Raw genomic sequence first — 22,185 nt, 5'->3', positions numbered from 1 at the left:
ATTTGGGAGCACATGCAACAAGTCATCATGGACATAGGAGTCCAAAGTGTGATGAAGGTGGTGACAGATAATGAAAGCAATTGTGTATCTATGTGATGTATGCTATGGGACGTATGCTTGAGAAGGAGTTTCCTAGCATAGTATTGACTCCATGTGTATCCCATTGCCTTGATTTGCTTATTGAAGATGTTGGGCAAATATCTTGGGTGGATAATATTTTCCAAACGGCAACAAGCATGGTAAGATTTGTAAAGAAGAGGCCATCCCTCACAAGCATATTTGGAGCCAATAGCATACTTGAGCTATTGAAGCCCTCCACCACTAGATTTTCTTATATGTTTATTGTATTGGAGAAGTTGATACAGGTTTGTCCAAATTTGATACAGACAATTGCATGCCAGGAATGGCTCACATGGAGTGAGAGAGTCCAAAGGCTCTTGCTTTTAGGCGCAATATTTTAAATGAGAGTTGGTTGGTTTAGACACAGACATTGGTGAAAAGTCTCACTCTTATTTACACTGTATTGCGCATCACTAATATGGAGGGGAGTGCTTTGGGGCTTCCATATGAGTATATGGATAAAATTGGTGAGGCCTTCCTTCGCAATAGCTTTTTGCCCCAAGACAAGTAAGTTTTTGTTTAACTTTTATACATATAATTATTTGGTATTAACGACTCCTTGATGATTTATCATTATTCTAACCTCTAAGTTTTTAACTTATTTTATCTATAGGGTTGATGAGATTCGTGGAATGTGAAATGCACGATGGGATTGGTTCCATAAACCAATCCATGCTGTTGCACATATCTTGCATCCCCTTTGGCGTAGCGAGGAGCAGTACACTAGCAAGGAGCAGTACACTAGCGAGGAGTTGGAGGAGGGCTTCATGGAATACATGAGGCACCTTACAAGGGATGATATAGATATGATAAGAAGAGTAGAGGATGGTTTGCTGGCATTCCACAATCATTCTTTTCATTTTGACCAACCCACAACTAGGCTTCAAGAGACATAGCTTCAGTCTATCTCTTGGTGGGAGAAATACGACAATTGTGCTCCTACTTTGGTATGTGACTAGTGACTTTTATACTTTGAATCTTGATTATCTAATGCATTATGCAACCTAGGTAACAAGTTCTGTAATCTATTACCCAATCAAATGTTGATTTTGCGGCATGAATATTAGTAATTGCCAATTACTTAACCTCAATCTCTTAAATTTAAATAGAAATACATTGCTATTCGAGTCCTCTCACAAGATTGTAGTCCAAGGCCTGCTAAGAGGAACTGGAGCACATGGACCCTCTTTCATACCAAAAAGAGAAACAAGCTCACAACTGCCCAACTAGAGCGTTTAGTATTTTGCCATTGCAATCTCTAGCTTCTTAAGAGGACCGCTCTGTCCCTTGAGTCTTCATAGGTAAATTGGTAACGATTCGTATTATGTATAATTAACTTTTTAACCTTAGGTCCTTGACACTTTACATTGCTAATTTGCTTAGAAATTGGATTGTAAATTGTGATATGTATGAATATTGAACATATTGAATATCCTCTCATATGATATATCTTTGTCTCGTTCACTTTTATAGGTTAATATTGACAAGGTTGATATAGAGAAGGTGCGTGACAATCCGCAGATACCACAGGAGGAGTGGGATATCTACTCCATACTCTATGAGAAGCTATTAGCACCGGTGCATGAGACTTGTGTATAGAGGAGGATTAGAGTGAGGGCCACACGTGGTTGTGTATCACAGGCAGAGTCAAAGCCAGAGTCTGAGGATGAGCTGAGACTGCTTCATCAACTTCTCGATCAAGGTCCTCAGAGTTGGACGAGGAGATGGTACACAGATTCTCAGAGTCAAAATGAGTCATGAGCCATAACTCATGATATACACGAGTCAATTTAGCAGTGCAGAGTCCAAACTAGAGTTGCCAGTTGTTCATTGATATTGATACTTATAACCTTAGACTTTGGAGTTTTGACAGATTATTCACATGACATAGTTACTATCATTGTATCTTGATCCCACTATCTTGATTCTAGTTGCATTGTTCTTAATGTGAGTCTTCACTGCTCTTTAGATCATAGATTATTCATGAGTCATAAATTCTAATTCATTTTGTTGTTCTTAAGTTTTGAAAATTGAGTCTTAATTGAGTTAAGCTGTCTTAAGTTTCAACTATTGAGTCCTCAATCTTGATTTCTTAATCTTCACTCGTGAGTCGTGACTCGTGAAATGTGTAATGAATCATGATTTCAATCATATGACATAAAGACTTAAAGTTTTGTATGAAATTTGGATATATGTTGTTGTAGGCACTGATATATTTATATATCTGCATATTACTGTATTTTTTTAGTATACAATCCGAAATGTCGTTTCCCGTTTCCAAAATTTAGCCGAAACTCCGATTTTTTCTGTTTCCGTTTCCCCCGTTTCCGAAACTCCCCCGTACTATGCCGATGCTACATGAGCCTCAAATCTTTGCCTTTTGCTAATGCTAAAGCCGGAAGCAAATGTGGGGTCAGCACCACCAATGGTGGAGGCCTCACCTACATCAGTTGAAGATATACCTACATTTGAGGCTTCCTCAAAAGTAGATATAGGAGTGGGTGTCATCGCCGATGCGCCACTTCCTCCTCTAATGGATCTCCCTCTCATCTTGGCGAGAATCTCCTCTGCTATAAGTTGAGGGATCACCTTGCATGCGGCACCCCCTCCTCCCCCTGGTCTCGAAAAGATGTTGAAGAAGACGGGTCACACCATGTGTGTAGCGCTTCCTACAATACTTGTATGTTCAATGGTGGGAGTTGGGTTTCTTTGTGTCATTTTTTACATGGATGGCATGTAAGTTGAAGGCCTCATGTTTCTTGTGTGTCATGATGCCAAGGTGTCGAGGTGAGGCCTAATGGAGAGAAGAGAGTCGAGACTTGTCATTATGATTACGATGATACTTGAAGAGCAAGGGGATGGGAAGAAGAGGGGAGAGTGAGAGCTTTAGAGGCTTGAAGACCCAAGAGGTATGGGGTGGCGAGATGATGCTTTAAGAGGGAGCTAATGGGGGAAAGAGGAGAGGAAAAGAAAAGATGATGCTTGAAGAGGGAGGGAATGGGAGGTTGATGCTTAGATACAAGAAGAATGGGGATGAGCCTTGAGCAAAGAGTGGGACTTAAGAGAATGTGCAAATGAGCCCTAAGTCCAACACCCGTTCCTTTTTTGCCAAACACTATTCCACGCCCCCGCGAAAATGCGCCAAAATTGTTTTGTATAACCCGTTTTCGTCCATCGAATGGGCGGAAAAAATGCACCTAAAATCATGTACAAATTCGTACGACTGCGTACAGTACGAACCTATCCCTATGTTGTATGAAAGCAACTATGTCTCTATTTGCCTTGCATAGTGTGTTTACTGCATTGAGCATTTTATTTATTCATTCATCAATCATTTATCTTTTGTATCCATTGTCTCCGAGTTAACCTAACCCTACTAAGTATTTTTATCAATCTGTGATCCAATATTACTTTACATAGTATCAAATGTAGGTACTCTTTGAAGAAACCCAAGCCCTTGATCAAGAAAGCTCATCATCATAAACAAGAACTATCATGGGAAAGATGACTTGGAACACTTCCACACAACTGCAATCTCCAAAGCATCCTATGCTGAGAGTGGACTTCACAGCTTGCCCCGCAACATTTCAACACAAAAGGAGAGACATCTACCTATCATGAAGTCTACAAACCCTATGAGATTTCACGGGCCAAGGTTGACTTGATCCTTTTCAATAGTTACTAATTTGAGTTGAACCACTCAAAATAGCTTGCTTCAAGCTTAAGGCAAGCTCCTCTCTCTGTCTAAATAAGCAATCCATGGATAGCTTGAGATATACAACTCTCTTGGAAGAGATACCGCTCTACAGGTGCACGTGAAGCTAGAGAGAACTCTCTTAGTTTCCGCCCCCGCCCCCCCCCCCTTTTCCCATGTGCATGGGATCTATACCGAAAATCGACCAAGCTTCTCTCCTCTTCTCCACACATATGTGAGAGCTTTGTCGAGCTTCTCCCCTCTTCCTCACACGTGCACAAAAATCCATCAAGCTTCTCTCCTCTTCTCCACACATACACAAAAGCTCTATTGAAATTCATCAAGCTTTTCATCTCTTCTCCTCCATCATGTGGAAACTCTGTCAAAATCCACCAAGCTTTTTCTTTCTTCTCTAAAACCATGTAGAAACTTTGCTGAAATCTACCTAGATGTTTTTCTCTTCCACAATTGTGTGGAAACTCTATCAAATCTACTCTATGGTAGGCCCCTAAGAAGCATTGTAAAGGAAAGGAGATTGTTAGAGAGAATACTTTCCAAGAACTTAAGAAAATGGCATGGAAAACATAGACCATATCCTACCGAGTTCCGATGAGTTTTTTATTTTATATTTCATATATTTTTATTTCGATTAAAAGTGTTGCTTTGGTTGAGTTTGGCTATCAATTGAAATTGATTGTATTCCTGGTATGACTGCTTTATGATTTTGCTTGTGAATCAATAAAAAGTATTAAAAGGATAGTGGTTGTTAGATCTACAAGATCAACAAAAAGAGAATATGTGGCGTTGGATCCGCAAGACCAACAAAGCCATCGGTAGTTGGACTAGCCCCAAAGTCTTAGGGAAGTTGGGATGCTTGCGGGGATCATAATAAAGAAATTGAACCTTGATTAAGGGAAACTACTTTTCTTATTGATTACTTATATTTTGTGTCTAAATTACGTGTAATGAACCTTGCATAATGGGATTATAAAACGAAGCTGCTTTATATGTTTTCACAATGTGATAGCATGCTTTGCTAATTAGATAACTAAAACAAATCCATCATGGAAAGTGAGAGGCCACAATCCTGACGACTAGAGTCTATATTTGGGTGAATCCGATCAATCAGATAACTTTCCTAAACATTAGATAGAGTTGTTAAAATGTGACCCCCGAATTCTGTAAGATAGTCGGCAAATGGTAGTCAAAGTTGAGATTTTACCTTATGGGTAGGGGAATCAAGTTAAACTCTTCCCTGCTTTCACTCTCTTTGAACCAAGTGCCATGTTATAGCCAACTCTCACCTTTGATTGGTTACAAAGTGACCCTCCTTAGATGGACACTAGATTGCCATTTAGGATATCTTTATAGTTTAGGAACCCTCATGTCAATCCTTGGAGTTGAGGCCTTGATGTTCCGTTGCAAGGTAGCTTGGAGACTACCTATCCAATTAAGTCTCTCCATCCAAATTGGGTTCTGACAATGTTGCTCGTGGAGAGGTTGTCCAAGCAACTACTAAATGTTGCCTCCTCTAGTCTAGCTAGAGGCAAGTATGTCACATTGTACTACCATAAGAGCCATTGGCTATTACACAACTCTACCCTTAAGATCTTTACATTCTTTCCTCCATTTATAACATTCATTCATTCACTTCAAAGTTACCTTTCTTATCTGTTCGTGTTTATGTTTACATTTTGCATTTTGTGTTTTGCATTAGTTAGTGTCTCGTGTCCTCTCTAATTGGTTCGGTCATCATCTTACCCTAGGCTAGTTTCTAAGGCATCCAAGGCCATCCTTAGGAACCTTAGCCTAGTTTCCTTTAGGCTTAGCTGCACTTTTTCAAGCCGTCCACTGCACATTAACTTCTTTCATTTACTTCCACTGCATCTAACACTCATTTAGTTCTCTTTTTCATTTAAGGCAACATCCAAAGCATTTTCAATATGAAACATTTGGTATGTAGATTCATTTCTTAATTCTTTCATGTCGGGTGTTGTATTCTAATTAGGACTAACACTGTAGGTATTTTACCGATCCTACTTGGGCTAAAGGTTTGGTTTTCGGTTTCTACCTTGGTAAGTATTGCCTCCATCAGCATCAAGACAGAGATAGTACCTTCTCTGTCAAGATCAAGCATCCGTTTACCTCACCTTGGCATCCATCTTTATTTCCTCTTCAATTGAGGTGTTTTTATCATGTAACCATAATTTACTTTTTATGACAAGTGGATTGCTACTTTGGTGGTTGTGCCTTCGTACACTTGGCTGGCATCACAACCATCTTGCAAGGTCAAGTTTCAAGCATATCTACGACACTTGGTCAGCATTGTAGCCATCTCCCACGATGGGGTATGGGCAGATCTCGATTGCCTTGTGGTTGACTCTTCCCCCACTCTTCCTGTTGAGGAGCGTCATATCTTCTTTATCCATTAGATCCATTTACATAGTGGATTGTTATTCTGGCGCTTCTCGACTAGCATGGAGCACTCGTTCAAGGTTGAGATTTAGGCTTGTCTACACCACTTGGTCAACATAGGATCCCTCTCTCAAGATTGAGTACGTGCATATTCCATATACCAATTGATTCTCCTTTAGCCATTCTAGCTAAGAGGTACCAAGTCTATCTTTATCATCATCTTCATCCTTCATCATGGGTATTGCAACTACACAAAGACCAACATCGGATTCCTTTTCCTCCTTTGGCATCAACATCCATGGTTAGGAGGAGGTTCCTATCCTTTCTTGGTATCCTACAATTTTTGACATTTGTATTCCACATTGGCCTCGCTTCCTTGCTGTACCCAGCCTTTGCTTTGTATGATCATCATCATCTTTGTAAAAGGGTACTTAGGCAAGCGAACAAGTTTCTCCATGGGGAACATTGTCCAAGTGGCACCTATTGCATGCGTATCCTCATCATGTAGCATTACTCCTATGTATCTCATTGTTCAAAGCACCCTTGAGCAGATCCTAAGTTGTTTTCACTTGTGTTTCTTTTACCACCTTACCACCACACATCCATATTTCTTCACCACTTTTTCCTTCATCGCTAACACTCATGGGTGATCAAGATAGCTTGTCTATTTTGTGATGTGATTGGATATAACCATCCCTTTCCATTCTCCCCCCTACAGCACAATACTTGATAGGTCACAAACCATATCTCCCAATAAAAAAGAAAAAAAGGTTCAAAATGGTTCCATCCGCCTTTGCACGTCATGATAGGCAACTGAAGGGCACCCTTTGTCTTATGTCATGGCCTCTCTAGGGTGACCCTTTAGGCTCCCAATGTAAGATAACCATCGTCTCTGTAGTCTTGGTAGCCCACTAGGCAGCCCACATGCACCCTTTGTTCGATGCCCTAACAGCTTTGGGATGGGACGCATCATGGTGATTATGGGTTGGAGTTGCACTTGCAGCCCCCTTTCTAATCTCAATTTTGAGCCTAAGAGGGGTGTTGAGCTCTAAAATGCATTATAAATTGATTAGCTCTTTAAAACAACCCCAAAACATGTAAATTACCCAAAGTTTTATTAAACAATGCGCAATCCTAGAGAGTGGCTATGTCCCATAAGCGAAACCCTAACTTGGAAGGATCCACTCATCTATAAATAGACAAGCTCCCCACCACTCAACCCATCCCTTATCTTGCAAGTTTGAGCCATCAACTCTCCCTCTAATAATGGCTATCTAGCTCATCAGGACTACTGCCACATCATCACCAAACCCTTGCCCCCTATCAACTGCCGCCACCCTACTATCAAGAGTCTCTTTCTGAGCATCATATAGCTTGTGTTTACTACAATGTAGGCTCAGTCTGCATCAGATCTTCCTCCTAAAGTTGTTGCCTAGCCTCCCACTGCTGTTAGTGATCAACTGCCATCACCTCTAGACAGTTACATTGTTGTGTTTACTGATTCCAGCCCCAAAGACTTCTATGTTTTAGTTTCCAGCCTACTGCCCTTCCACTTTCTACATCATCTCAACTCCGACTAGTTGTTATAGTACTTGGCATCCATCTCCAGTGGACATCACACTCTGATTACTATCTCAGCCTGATCCCACAAGAACCATCAACTATTGGACACTTCTCCCTCATATGGTTGCTCTTTGTTCGTTACTTTTTTGTGCTATGTGCATGAACCACCGCCCCTAAGTCCTTATCATTTGTTTCTTTCTAGAGGACTTCGGGTCCTAATACCCACATTCCAAGCTCCTGGTGACACATCCTTAACATTGATGCCCATTTCTTGACATCTTCCTCTTCTTTGGTGACTCATTTGGTCTATCCATGGTAGCTGGTTCTTGAGAAGGTGCACTAGCATCCAAGGGAAGATCACTTGGTGGCTAACTTTGTTCAAATGGAATTGTTGGCCGTATCAAGGCTGCTCCCTTGGGATGGGAAACATGAAGACTGGCCCAGATTTAATCGGATGGCACTTCTGGGCTTGACTTCTATTGTAGATCCCACTCTAGTGAGCTGTAGTGAACAACCAGGAGGCTTTTTCAGATTCCTTGTAGCTATCATAACTTACAAGGCCAATTTGAGATGGTGTTGCAACCCAAGCAGCCCTTTCCCACTCTTGATTTTGATCATTGTTGGCAAGATTGGGATCTTGCAGGTAGACTCAATCTCGAACCTCGGTTAATCAAGTATATCATCTTATGATTAAAGATCATTGGCGGCTGGTCACTAAAGCCAATTCTATTTGGGCCTTGTGCAAATCTAAGGCTTGGTGGAAAATGAACATGGTGGAAGGATGGCTAAACAAGACTTCATTTAAATGCAAGGTGTTGCTTTGGAGAGTTTTGATTGGTGGCCATCCTCTTCTCTCGGCCCTTTAAAAGCGCCGAATTTCCAATGGCTTTTTTTTTCTCTCTTTTTTGCACTACCAGTATGCAATTGCCTCATCACAATTTTATCTCCTGCCCTTTAGCCAAGAAAATCTAGACTCTCATATCAAATATTTGGAGAGCTGCAGTTGGGGCCCATCATTGCATTCTCAGACTGGCTCTTTGCTAAGGCAAAATATCCAACTCCGGCACAGCCACAAATGAAGAATTTGCTTCACTTTTTGAGATTTTGGGGATCTTGGCATAATTAGGTCACCCAAAATGTATTTGTTTTTTACTCCACCACTACTGTCCAGGGATTTATTGCTAGGCTCAAGGGTCTTCTACATTGGCAGTTAGATCTCATCCAGCAAGCTGATCTTCTCTCTAGGGAGGATTTGGTTCCTTGGCATATGGCAATTTCTTATGCTTACTTGCCATGACTTTTGTAATCCTGTGTTTTGACGTCATATAATATAATTACTCATTCCAGAAGAAAAAGGTGCCTTTATCCCTATTTTATTTTCTAAAATTGTAGCTCAATCCAAGCCTTTTTTGATTTGTCACAGAAATATAATTTTCCAAATGGCTTGCCATATTCTGATTATATGATCAGTTCTATGATTCTGGTTCTTTTTTTCATGGCAGAAAAAGGACAATTACTGCAGCACGTATCAACAGCAAGAAAAAGTGTCAGGAGTTAATGTGAAACTTCTACAAAGCTCTGCTGCTCAGTATCCTAGGCTAGTGATTTTGTGATAGAAACCATGCAACATCACAATTACTAGTGTTTCAATGTATGAACCATGTGGCACAGAAAATTTACTCAAATCTAGTATGATCAACTAATGAATTACCATTTTAAACATGCATGTCAATCATAATAAGATAGTACATTTATCTGAGCATTACATTTCAAGACTCATGCATGCTCTAGAACATCTCTCTCTTTTTCTGTCAATCAATATTTTGAAGAAAGCACCAGTTTTTACAACCTGATTTTTCCTTGGTACATCATTCCTCAACCATCGACGACACAAGGAATACAGAGATGTGGAGTTCAAATCAGCCCCAACTTTTACCTGACAGAAAAATAAATTCCGATATCAAAATTAGAAGCTAGCTACAGCCTGCACAATTCATCGGCACAGAAGGCTTAAACAATAGGTTAGATACAGCAATACTAGAAATGAAATGATCAATCCTGAATATGTAGGCCCCTCACAAACAGATTGCATTAGAGTCAAACTGGAAAGGGGAACTATAAACAAGTATTAGCACTTTCCAAATAGAGTAATATGTATTTGGGGGCTTGTCCAAAAAGCTATAAAATGTTCAACGAGGACTTGAGTTTAAATATTTTTTCTCCTTAAGAGGTTTGTAGAAGACATTTCAAACAGCAGTATTCAGATATGATGTGCTCCATAACAAGAGAAGTTTAGAAGCAAAGTTTGACAAGGACAAAAATCTTGTGATTGGACACTAGTCCCACACACATTGTGGGTGAATTACATACACATCACTACACTTGCATGCAAGCACATCGCTTCAATTCACCATCATCACATGCGCACATATGTGGATCATGTGTGTGTTAGTCGAAGTCTCTACCGCCTCACTTTTTATTCACCGCATGACACATGCACTAGGATCACTAGGAGGTTCTAACAACAAAGTGCCAGATTTCTTTTGTAGTGCCATCCACTCTTTACAATATTCTTCCTTTGGCTAGCCAAGCATCTGCCATCAATATTTTTTTTTAAAAAGCCGTGCTACATTTAACCTAGTTCTATAGGCTAATGAAAATATTTGTACCTACAAAATAGCATTTTAGAATTAACCTAAAGCAGGAAAATACTACGTGTACACGTGTTCTTTTCAAAAAGAAGAAAGATCGATCCCTCATGCTCTACATTGAATGCAAAGGACTAAGTAAAAATCAAGAACAGGTATACTATACCTAGGATAGATGAACTACTAGACTGACTAAACAGAGCACAGGTCTTTTCAAAGATAGATTAGTGATCCGAATATTTTCAAATCCGAATCAAGGTACATGATATCCCAAAGACCACATTTAGCACTAAATACAGTCATTATAAATTCTTGGTCATGCCATTTGGATTGACTAATACCCAAGCAACATTCAACCGGCTGATGCCAGACATATTCCATCCATACTTAGATGATTTTGTGCTGATATTCTTTGAAGATCTATTCGTATACACATGACGGAAACTCATGCATCATACAACTCAAGTTGTTCCTTAGAATGGCCAGCTCTAAGGCTTGAGTCATTAGAAATGAATTTCAAATAACCAGCAGTGCACAGAATGTAAAGTAAATTGCACACATGCATACCAATGTAGACTTGATGATGACTCCATGGGCATTGTGTTTTTTGTCATGCTCCTAGTCAGCTTTCTTACTTTGTCACAAGTTCAGTATAGCCCATGCCTCAAAAACACACCATCTTAGCTCAATGTGCAAACAAATAGCACACATGCCATTAGTTCTTCAGCTACTAGTAAGTTGTAGCATGACACACATTGCATCATTTCACTAACATGTTACCTCAATGTGCTCCACACAAAATATAGGTGAGTCATCACTATGGTTTTCACATGGAAACCCCTTCAAAAGACACATCATAGTGCATGACACTTCATACATAGTACCATAGTTGTTTCCTGACTCATATGAAAAAAAATTAAGACATCTGAAAACCTTTGAAAAACTGATGTCTGAGATCAGAATTTCAGTTTTTTTGGGGGCCTAAAATATTTGGTGAAATTTTTAGAAAAATGATGATTTATGGTTGCTTTTCTCCGTTTTTTGGTCCATAAGTGCATGCAGCCAGAAAATGCTTCCACTGAGTGAAAATGACTTATTTCAGCCTGTATGGAGTCCACAAACAGTGGGAAACATAGCTGCCTGCCTGGAAAGACTGCTTCCTCAACAAGAGTGCAGTGTATTCAGCCTGCATTGTCACTGTTCACAGCTAAAAGCTGAAGTCTAATCTCTCTTTTTTTGCATAATGGATGTTATATTTATAAAGTACTAAACAACAAAAGAGTTACAAAAATCATGTTACAAAAGTCATGGCAAAGATGCAGAGGAATTTGCCATATGCCAGGGAAGTAAGTCCCCCCGAGGGAATAAGTCAGAGTGCCGAATGAGATCTATCTGCCAATGCAATAGGCCTTTAAGCCTCGCATTATGTCCCTGAACATTAGAGGCTGAATCAAAAAGAAAAGCATTCCGAATGGTCCAATTGTGCCAGCAGCCCCAGTATCTAAGAAAGTGAAACAAGATCTTCATATGCGACTGTGCCGGTGTGGGGTATTTGGGCCGTACAAAAACCCAATCAAAAGGGCTTAGCGAGAAACCAACCACCGCTCGCCAAACCGCTGACAAGAGTGACCAGATTTTCTTAGCGAGAGGGCAAGAAATAAATCAATGACGGGCCGATTCCACACTGGTGGTGCAAAAGAAACAATTGCCGTTGGAGATTCGATGCTTGGAAAGGGCTGAAGCAAGAGGAAGACCACCAATCATCACCCTCCAAAGAAAGACCTTGCATTTGAAAGGTGTCTTGTTCAACCAACCCTCCATCACAGTTTCCTTCCACCATGACTGAGATTTACACAATCCCCATACAGTATTAGCTTTAGTAGCCAGCCATTGATGATCTTTGATCAGAAGATGATACACCTAGTTAGCTGAGGCCTTTTCCAAATTCAACCAACCTGCAAGGTCCCAGTCCTGCCAGGGACGATCCAAAGCAAGGGCAAGAAAGGGTTGTCTGCTCTGGAGCACCAACAAAAGCTGTTCCCATAAATCACGGTATCCACGAGGGATCCTGAAAAGCCTCTTGGCTGTAGAAAACCATGTCAACACATTGCTACTGGCAAGGGTGGCATCTACAACTGAAGTCAAGCCCAAATATGCCATGCGGTTAAATTTTGGTCTGAGCTCATGTTTGCCTTCCCAAGAAAGTAATCACGAGGCTGCCAACAATTCCAGTCGAAAAGAGTTAGTATCTAAGCGGTCCTCCGCTGGATGCCATTGAGCCTTCTGGAGAACTAATTTCCAGGAGCATACCAAATGAGCAAGCAGGGATGAAGAAGGACTAGAAAATCGAGATTCTGCATTAAGAACATGCCACTAGGAGCTCCGAATGTGGGTATTACCATGCAGAAGCCCGTGATCCTCAAGAAAATAACGGGCTATAAAGACCCACAGGTGATGATCCAAGCACATGGCACGAAAAAGAGACCATTCAATGTAGTAGTAGTCCAAGGCAGCAATGGCAAGAAATATGTGAGCATTGGCAACATAATTGTCTGAGCCACTTTGAGGCGAACATGGAAGGGCCAAGCCTACGACTTCCAATACAAAAACTTAGCTGCCAGTTTCTGTGAAATCCACTCTAGTAGTTGCTTTGGCCGAACATCAACACCCAAAGGGTACCCAAGTTGCCTGACAATGGAACCACGGGGAACAACCATTCCCTGCCAATCCAATGACTGTAAATCTGACTCCGTGCAACTGAGAATGGCTGATTTCAAAGCATTGATATGAAGACCACAAGCATGACCAAAGAGAGTCCAAACATCTAATGCTTTGCAAAGATTATCCTTGTCCGCACGCAAAATGATAAAGCTGTCATCAGCCAAGGATTGACTAATGAAGTGCTGTCCAAAAGGAAGAGACAATCCAACCAACTGAGTAGAAGCTGCCATATGAGATAACATCGAAAGAACAGGATGAGTTGCAAGGGTAAAGAAGAGAGGGCTCAAAGGGCAACCCTGTCTCACAGAGCGTGCAAGGACAAATGGCTCGGTAACACCACCATTTAGCATAACTCGTAAAAAAGCCGCAGCACTAATGGTGTAGATCAAACGGGACATAAGTTTTGCAATGAAAGACCAATCTAAATAATCAAAAGCCTTTTCTAGGTCCAATTGAATTAATACTAACTCCTAATTAGAGTGCCTTGCATAGTCAATAGCCATTTGCACATTTAAGATATTATGCAGAATGTTTCGGCCCTTAATGAAACCATATTGAAGAGGATGCACAATGGCAGGAAGATGCTTATGGAGCCGATTCGCCATCACTTTGGAAAAGATTTTATACATCGAACCCATCAAAGAAATTGGCCGCCAATGTTTCAACATTGACGGAAGGAACTTTTGGAAGCAGTTTGATAAGACCTTTCCATGAGGAAGGTATGAACCCCGTTTCCCAAACCTACTGAAACGTAGCCATCAACGGTTTCACCAGTTGGGAAGTAAAAACCTCAAAGAATTCATTGGTGAGGCCATCCCAACCAGGACTTTTATCCTTGGGCAAGTGTAACAAAACATCCATAACCTCCGCCTCACAAATATTTGTCTCCAAAGTAGTTTGCATGTCATGTGGAACCTGATTGCGGACCAAATCATAGAAAACTGAGCGTGCATGAGTAACTTGGTCAGAAGGTGAAGGAGCATAACCAAGAAGGACTGAAACTCTTTAATAAGATCAGCCAAACGCATAGCCAGTGGCAGCAGAAATACATCGGATCCCATACTGCCGAACAACCCGCTGCACATTAGAGAGCAATCGTTCAAAAGAAGCATTGCCCTCAGAGGAGAAGTCCAATAAAAATCTATCAATCAATTGCTGCATATAGCTCCGAAAGATTGAATGCTTCAAATAAGACAAGTTAAAACGCAAAGGAAGTTTATCCAAAAATTGCTTAAAAGGTGCAATGGGTCGTGCAAGCATCTCAAGCTGTAGAGGAAAATGGTCTGACAAGGCATATTGTTGCAACACTTTCATTTCCAGCATCTCAGGAAGAAAATCATCATCCTGCATGATGTACATACGGTCCAACCGCGACCATGTAGTTGTATACTGCACAGAATGGAAAGTAAACCCTGTAGAAGAAGGGTATAGCCATGACCAGAGATCTTGCTTAAGTAAGGCAAGAGCAAACGTATTCCACACACGGCTTTCCGGAGCGTCCATCATCGAATGCTCTGATGTGGACTGTGAAGAATCAACACACATATTAAAATCCCCCATCAAAAAACCCCATCTGCCAAGTGACAAGGAGGTCTGCAAAGTATTCCAAAGATCCCGGTGAGATAAAGGGTCATTTGGAGCATAGAGGCCAAGTAACCATAAGATCTCTCATTCAAATAAAACTTCAATCACCACAAAACAACCATGTACATCATTTTTAATAAGAACAGGTTGATATTTCTCATGTACAATCATAAGTACACCAGAATAATGCATGGCATGTGTCCCTGCATAAAACAAGCGAAACCCATGGCAATCCACAACTTTTCCTGCTTCACCATGACTCTTGTGCTCAACAGCACACAAAACATCCCACTGATTCTCATGCAATACAGTCCACATGGCATGTTGCTTATTGCGAGAACAAATGCCTTCATGTGTATTCAAAAAAAAGAAAATCAGGAACGAGGCAAAGCTTGCCTCGATTTAACCTTTTCTGCTAGAATATCAAGGACTCCCTCATCCAAAAAATCAGCTAACACGGCAAAAGAGTTCTGACGGCCAGATTTAGCGGTAGACGGTATATCCACTATCTTGGGAATGGAATGGGGATAACGACGATCCCATGGGATAATCACGTTACCTCTAGCATCAAAAGCCAACTTAGCAGGTGGACTCTTTGGACCGTCCTTATATACTTTCCTGGTAGGCTGATTACGAGGAGCAAAAGAAACCATAGCATGAGCAGTGTGCTCTAAAGACAACATTTCTTTCCTGTGCATATAAGTACGCAAGGATTCTTGTGAAGCATTAGACACAATATATGCCATGCCAGCATCAAACCTTTTTACCTTTTTTGGCACATACATAGTCTAATCTCTCTCTCTCTCTCTCTCTCTCTCTCTCTCTCTCTCTCTCTCTCTCTCTCTCTCTCTCTCATACGACATCATGAGACCTGAGGTTCCTCAACCCCTATTATGATCGAAGCCCTTTTTCAGACCATCAGCTTCATACACATAGTACATGGCATGCATCCAAATAGACTGCCTAGAAGAGCCTTCAAGGCCTCTAGGCAGCTAGCTCAAGCAAGTCATGAGACTTCATGGTATGCACAAGTCGAGCAGCGGCTCACAAGATACGAGATTGACATGGACCACCTCCAGCCCTTTCACTATGACCCTAACTCCCCCTTCATACACCTCTCCTACACTAAGAGGAACTTGGTCATGTAGCACTGCCTTTACTAGCTATACATACAACATACATGGATTCGACCCCAGCAGCCCCTTCCCTCAAAGATGTAGTAATATAGGGACAACTTCATGAAGACAACAATGGATGGCTTCATTGAGAGACTTGGATACCTAGATGCATACATGCCACATGAGATGCAAGTAGCCATTGGCCATCTTAAGATATCCTCTCATCAACTTCAGATCGAGACCAAGAGGGCAGCCCACCAAGAGGTGTAGAGAGATGAGCACTACATCTGAAAATGCAAAGCCTATAGTACAATCCCAACTAGATACCTCACTATTTGAAGGAGACACCTCCCTCACACTAGTCATGGAGTCCCCAAACCAATGCCACTTGGGCAAATGCCTAGTCGAGATTTAGAGACTCTGCACATCATTACTACATGCTAGCACTATATAGAGACGAGGGCATCAGTCAACAGCTCACCAATTTCTTCTAGACGGTGACCACATATACGGCACCTACACAGAGAGGGGTGATAGTCCAAAGAGCTAAGGAGATCAAAGCAACATGTTGATTGCACATACCGCGGTACCAAACACAAATGCTACATCCAAAAGAGATAAGGGACATCTGCCAACGTCATGAGTAACACATGACAAAGCTAAGGGCTCACTCCAGATACTACTCTAGTACTATTTCATTAGGGATGTATAACAAACTCTATCCAACCACCACTGATCTTGACTAGATGGAGCTAGATATATAGTTACCACTTAGCCACACATCTAGACATGTGCTATTTCATCCTCCTATTGTATCCCTACATGGGTACAACTTTGAATTGTACATCACTTTAGGTTCTTTTCATAGTATATCACTGATCATCTTTCAACAAGTTACACTTCATATCTAATAATGATCAACATTGCACTTTGTCGAGCACAACGACCTCAACCACGTGGCCGACGACTGAGGAGCCCATACTATAGTCAAATCAAAGCCATCATTACAAGACACAAGAGACACACCCCTTGATACGTTAGCAAGGCAACACTAGATCAAATCATGGTTGGGATCATGTGTTGATCTTGAAATTTAGAGAGTAGATACTATAACCAGAAACTTTATACATTCCATTTTTTAGACAGAGATCTTCAAATGTTAGCGTTATAATAGGATACATTTTTCTTTCATTCTTTCACTTTTGTCATGAGATGACATTGGATAGAGATGTACTTTGGTTTTGTCTCATAGGCTACATTGGCCTTTTGTAGATGTTAATCTCTCTCTCTCTCTCTCTCTCTCTCTCTCTCTCTCTCTCTCTCTCTCTCTCTCTCATAGGTAGTTGTATTAATTACAAAAAAAATACAAGTTTATATGATGGAAAAATGCAAGATGACTCTAGGCCATCGTGCATAAACTCAACTCTCTTTTACAAAGCAACATATAAAAGGGCACCTATGAGTACAAAATCAAAGCAAGTGCAATGAAGAAACCGCCTAACGCCAAGGTATCAAATCCTTTGCAAACAAAGTATTAGCATGCTAAATAAGATTAAGCTGCCACTCAAGAAGCCCTTTAATCTTGGCCACATAATTTTGTATGCTCGGCAACATAAAGGAATGTATTGCGTGTGACCAAAACATAGCAACTAAGAAACATGTTTCTTTCAGTTTGAAACTTACGAAACATTTCTTAAAGAAATGTTTCTGAGAGTAAAAAACATCTTCTTTTTTTTAGTTGAAACCCAAAACATTTGTGTTTTTTACAAAAGCACTTGGACAATGTTAAATATGATGATGACGATGTGTAATGATTTGTGAGGGCTCAAGATTTTAAATGAGACTGATTTTTTTTGTGATTTTGTTTAGTTATTGGACTTTGTCAATCTAGTATCGATTCTTGTCTTGAGAGTTGATTATTATACAACTTCACTCTCATTTATGAGTTATCTATGATATACTATGATTCATTCTCGATTTTGATATTTTTTCACTTTGTTTTGAAATGAGAATCATGATGTTGCAACTTTACTCAATCCATATTATAGATAGGCTATTTAAATGTTTATTTTAATTTTCTTTGTATGATATATATGAATCATAATGTTTGAGTTCTAAACCATAGTATAGCTTATCCAAAGACTAACTTTGACATAAGTGACAAGTCCATAATGGATCGTGGATATGTAATGTATTATTCTCAAATGACTCTATTATCACTCAAGCTCAATTGGCCATTCTTTATTTAAGAGAGAATTTCATAGATGTTTAGAACCTCTTTCCTTAGTCAACTATTAAAAATCCCTATATAAAAAAACATGTGCTTATTATTTCACCCCCTCTTGAAAGAAACTTATGAAACACATTTCTAACGTTTCGTTTCTAAATGTTTCTGACGTTTCTAGCTGCTATGGACCGGAATATGCCAGCAGTCTCAAAATCTTAGAAAGTGAAATAGAATCTTCATGTGAGATTGCAAAGGACCATGATGCTTAGGCTTACCCCTAGTCCACGTCCGACGGACGAGCCAACTCGTCCGATCCGTCCTATCCAATAGGACACGTCCGATCACATCCGATGGAAACTGTCTAACTGTTTCAAGTGCCTGTTTGTGACTATTTGGGGTCACTTTTGGGGTAAATTGTAGGTATTGTTTAGACTTCCTCTCCACAATGCACTTGTACATACCCCAAATCTCTCTCTCTCTCTCTCTCTCTCTCTCTCTCTCTCTCTCTCTCTCTCTCTCTCTCTCTCTCTCTCTCTCTCTCTCTTGCCCTCCCTTCTAGCAATATACTCTCTCCCTTTCTTTCCCTCTCTAATTTCAAATTCAAATTTCAAGCTCAACTTTCAAGCTCTCTATTCTCAAACTCTCTCTCCTCAAGCTCTCTAACTCTACTCCCTCGAGCTTTCCTTCGCCATATCTCCAATCTACCTCCACTTTCAAACTCTCCATCGACCATTCTCTCTATCCTCAAGCTCTTAATATGTAAACTTCTAGTATAAAGTCTCTAAATGTTTAAAGTGTATTACTTTGAGTCCCAACATTCTATTAAGGTATTAAATTTATATATACAATTTTTTTCATCAGATGTAGCATTGGACGTAGTTCCTTGATCCACCGATTAGTATCGTACCAGTATCGGACGGTACTAATCGGACGCCATTAGACGTAACAACCCTAGGCTTACCAAAGACCCAATCAAAAGGGCACATCCCAATGCCCACCACAACATGCCAAATGTCAAAAAGGAGAAGTCAAATTCTCTGAGCAAAAGAACAAGAGATTAATTAATGACAAGAAGACTCCATAGCAGTAGTACAAAAGAAGTAGTCGCTATTGGAAATACCTCAACAGCAAAGGGCCGAAGCAAGGGGAAGACCATCCACCCACATTCACCAAATGAACACCTTGCATTTGAACAGTGTCTTGTGATGCCATCCTTCCATCATTGTAAGCTTCCACCAAAATTTGGATTTGTGTTGTCCCCAAAGTACATTAGCTTTAATGGTCAACCACGAATGATCTTTGATCATGAGGTGATAAATCTCGTTAGCTGAAGAAGGTTGGAGATCCAAGCAGCTTGCAAGATTCAAATCCTGCCACGGGCAGGGAGTGTAGGACAGGAAAAGGTTCGCAATCATGTAACAATCCAGAGACCTTGCCCCAAAGGGCATGGCATCCACGAGGGATCCAAAAAACCCGCCGAATTGTGCGAAAAGATATGAGTGCGCATTGGGGTAGGAGAGTGGCATTAGCCACTAAGACCAATCCAAGGCAAGCCATGCGATTAAACTTAGGTCGATCCTCTACTTTGTCATCCTCCTGTGAGAGTAGACAAAAAACTGCAAGAATTTCCATTTGAAAAGGATTGACATCCAAACTATCCTTGGTCAGGTGCCATTGTGCCTTGGAAAGCACTAGTTTCCATGAACATACCAAGTGAGAGAGGAGTACTGAAGCTGATATAGAAAACTCAACGTCCGTATTAAGGACATGCCATCAAGAACCGTGAATCTTCATATTACCATGCCAAAGTTCGCGATCTTCAAGAAAATAATGGGCATTAACTATCCAGCGCTATTGACGAGCACACATTGACGGCAAAAGTCACCAACAAAGGGCTATCATATGAGCATTGAGTATGCACATCCAAAACCACCCTACCCCCATGGATGTCATCGTACAAACATGATTCCAAGATATCCATGATACACCACCATGCATTGAGTCTTTCTTCCAAAGCATAAAGTGGATATGCCATGTGATATCCCTAACAGCCAAATTATTCCAAGGCAAAAATGGTATAAAGTAAGTAAGTATGGAACCATAATGGTTTGTGCCACTTTAAGGCGTACATGAAAGGGCCAAGCTTGCGATTTCCAATAAACAAATTTGGCTTCTAGTCTGTGTGAGATCCATTTGAGCAAGTGTTTAGGTTCCACATCAACACCCAAGGAATAACCAAGATGCCTCACAATATTTCCCCGCGAAACAATCACCCTGCCATCCCAAAATTTGATGAACTTGAACCTGTGGACGCATTAAGGGATGATTTGGCAACATTAATACGAAGACCTGATGCATGTCTAAAACGATCCATCCAAAGCTTTCTGAAGATTAGTGGCATCTGCTTTGAGAACCATAAAAGTATTATCTGCTAGTGCCCAACCTATAAAATGTTGACCTAAAGGAAGAGATAAACCAGCCAATTGATCCATATCAACAAGATGTGAGAGCATAGAGATAATGGGATGCATAGCAAGCACAAAAAGAAGTGGACTCAATGGGCAGCCCTGACGAACCTAGCATGCAAGAGAGAAAGGCTCAATGACGCCAGCATTCATAACACGGGATGTAGCCCCACACTGATGATATAGATCAAACTAGCCATGCAAGGCCCAAAACCCATAGCTCACATAAGATCCACAAGGAAAGACCACTCTAGAAAATCAAATGCCTTTTCCAAGTCCACCAAGACCGCCTCTTGCTATGTATGTTACGCATATCAAAACAAATAACTGCTCATGAAGGTGATTTGCCAATACCTTTGCAAAGATCTTCTACATAGTGCTCATAAGGGATATCAGTCTCCAATGCTCTAGTTTCGAAGGGAAGGGAACTTTAGGAATCGACTTAATGACCCCTTCCTTCCAAGATGAAGGCATGTCACTTGAATCCCAAACCTATTGACACATTGCCATGAGCGGTTTGACCAAAAGAGATGCATGACTTCAAAAAATTCATTGGTTGTACCATCCTAGCTAGGGCTTTGATCACGGGACAACTGCAATAGGGCATCCATAACTTCATTCTCACGAATATTAACATCCAAAGAAGCTTGCATATCATGTGGAACCTGATCTTTGACCAAGACACAAAAGACTGCACGGGCACGACTCTCTCTCTCTCTCTCTCTCTCTCTCTCTCTCTCTCTCTCTCTCTTTTTCATAATCAAGTGGCTACACTAGTGATAAGCCATAACCCACTCACCCGGGTTCAATGCTGACTTTGTAACACTTATACTAAATGACTATACGAGATGTAAGAGTTGAATTGAAGACCTTCTAGTCACCACCCTATTCAACTTAACCAATTGAGTGAGCTACACCCATTTGGTCAAAAACACCTTTCTCTCTCTCTCTCTCTCTCAAGCTTGGCACAAGCAACCTAGGGCAACACGACCTAGTTGCAGATGAGACTACGACACTGATGCTCTGAGATCTGAGATTGCAGGTGCGATAGTGATGCTCTGCAGATGCGATGCTGTCCTGACGTGACATTGAATACTCTTGAGACTACGACAGTCATGCTCTAAGACTGCGACAGTGATACTGCAGAACTGTGATTTCAGTCATGACTGTAATGAGGCTGTGACAGTGATGCTCTAACTTACAGGCTGTGACAGTAATGCTCTGATGCTCTGCGACACACTGTGCGTCCAGTGACTGACAGGACAGGATATGCTTTGACAGAAAATCTGTGCTTACAGTGACTAAAATTACAGTTTGTGTTGCAAACACATTGACATTTTATGCCACATTGACCATTTATGCTACAGTCACATTTTATGTTACAGACACGTTGACATTTTATGCTACAATGTCAGTTTAGGGGAGATTGACAGTTTTATGCTACAATCACATTTTATGGTGCAATCACATTGACAGTTTATGATACACTGATAATTTATGCTATAGTGACAGTTTATGTCACTGCTTTACTGCTCTAGTCAGACTGTAAAGAATTGATGCTACAGTGTATGCTATAATCATGATGGAAGAAACTGACAATGAAGGAATCACAAAACCAACCATGGAAACA

The 22,185-nt window shown here is 40.7% G+C and overlaps 1 protein-coding gene across 1 annotated transcript in view; it reads right to left on the bottom strand.

The window, feature by feature from the left end:
* LOC148021583 (uncharacterized) overlaps window positions 1-22,185 on the bottom strand; it is a 90,053-nt gene that overhangs the window by 11,435 nt on the left and 56,433 nt on the right. Inside the window, exon 4 of the mRNA XM_087697004.1 lies at window positions 9,642-9,728. Coding sequence (XP_087553130.1) covers window positions 9,642-9,728 — 87 coding nt within the window. The remainder of the gene's footprint in view (window positions 1-9,641; window positions 9,729-22,185) is intronic.

Source organism: Lygodium microphyllum, chromosome 17, assembly GCF_053477565.2.
Source record: "Lygodium microphyllum isolate KBCC chromosome 17, Lygodium_microphyllum_v1.1.10, whole genome shotgun sequence".
NCBI classification, from domain to species: domain Eukaryota; kingdom Viridiplantae; phylum Streptophyta; class Polypodiopsida; order Schizaeales; family Lygodiaceae; genus Lygodium; species Lygodium microphyllum.
Note: the sequence above shows the minus strand (reverse complement) of the source record. Positions and strands in the feature narration are given on the sequence as shown.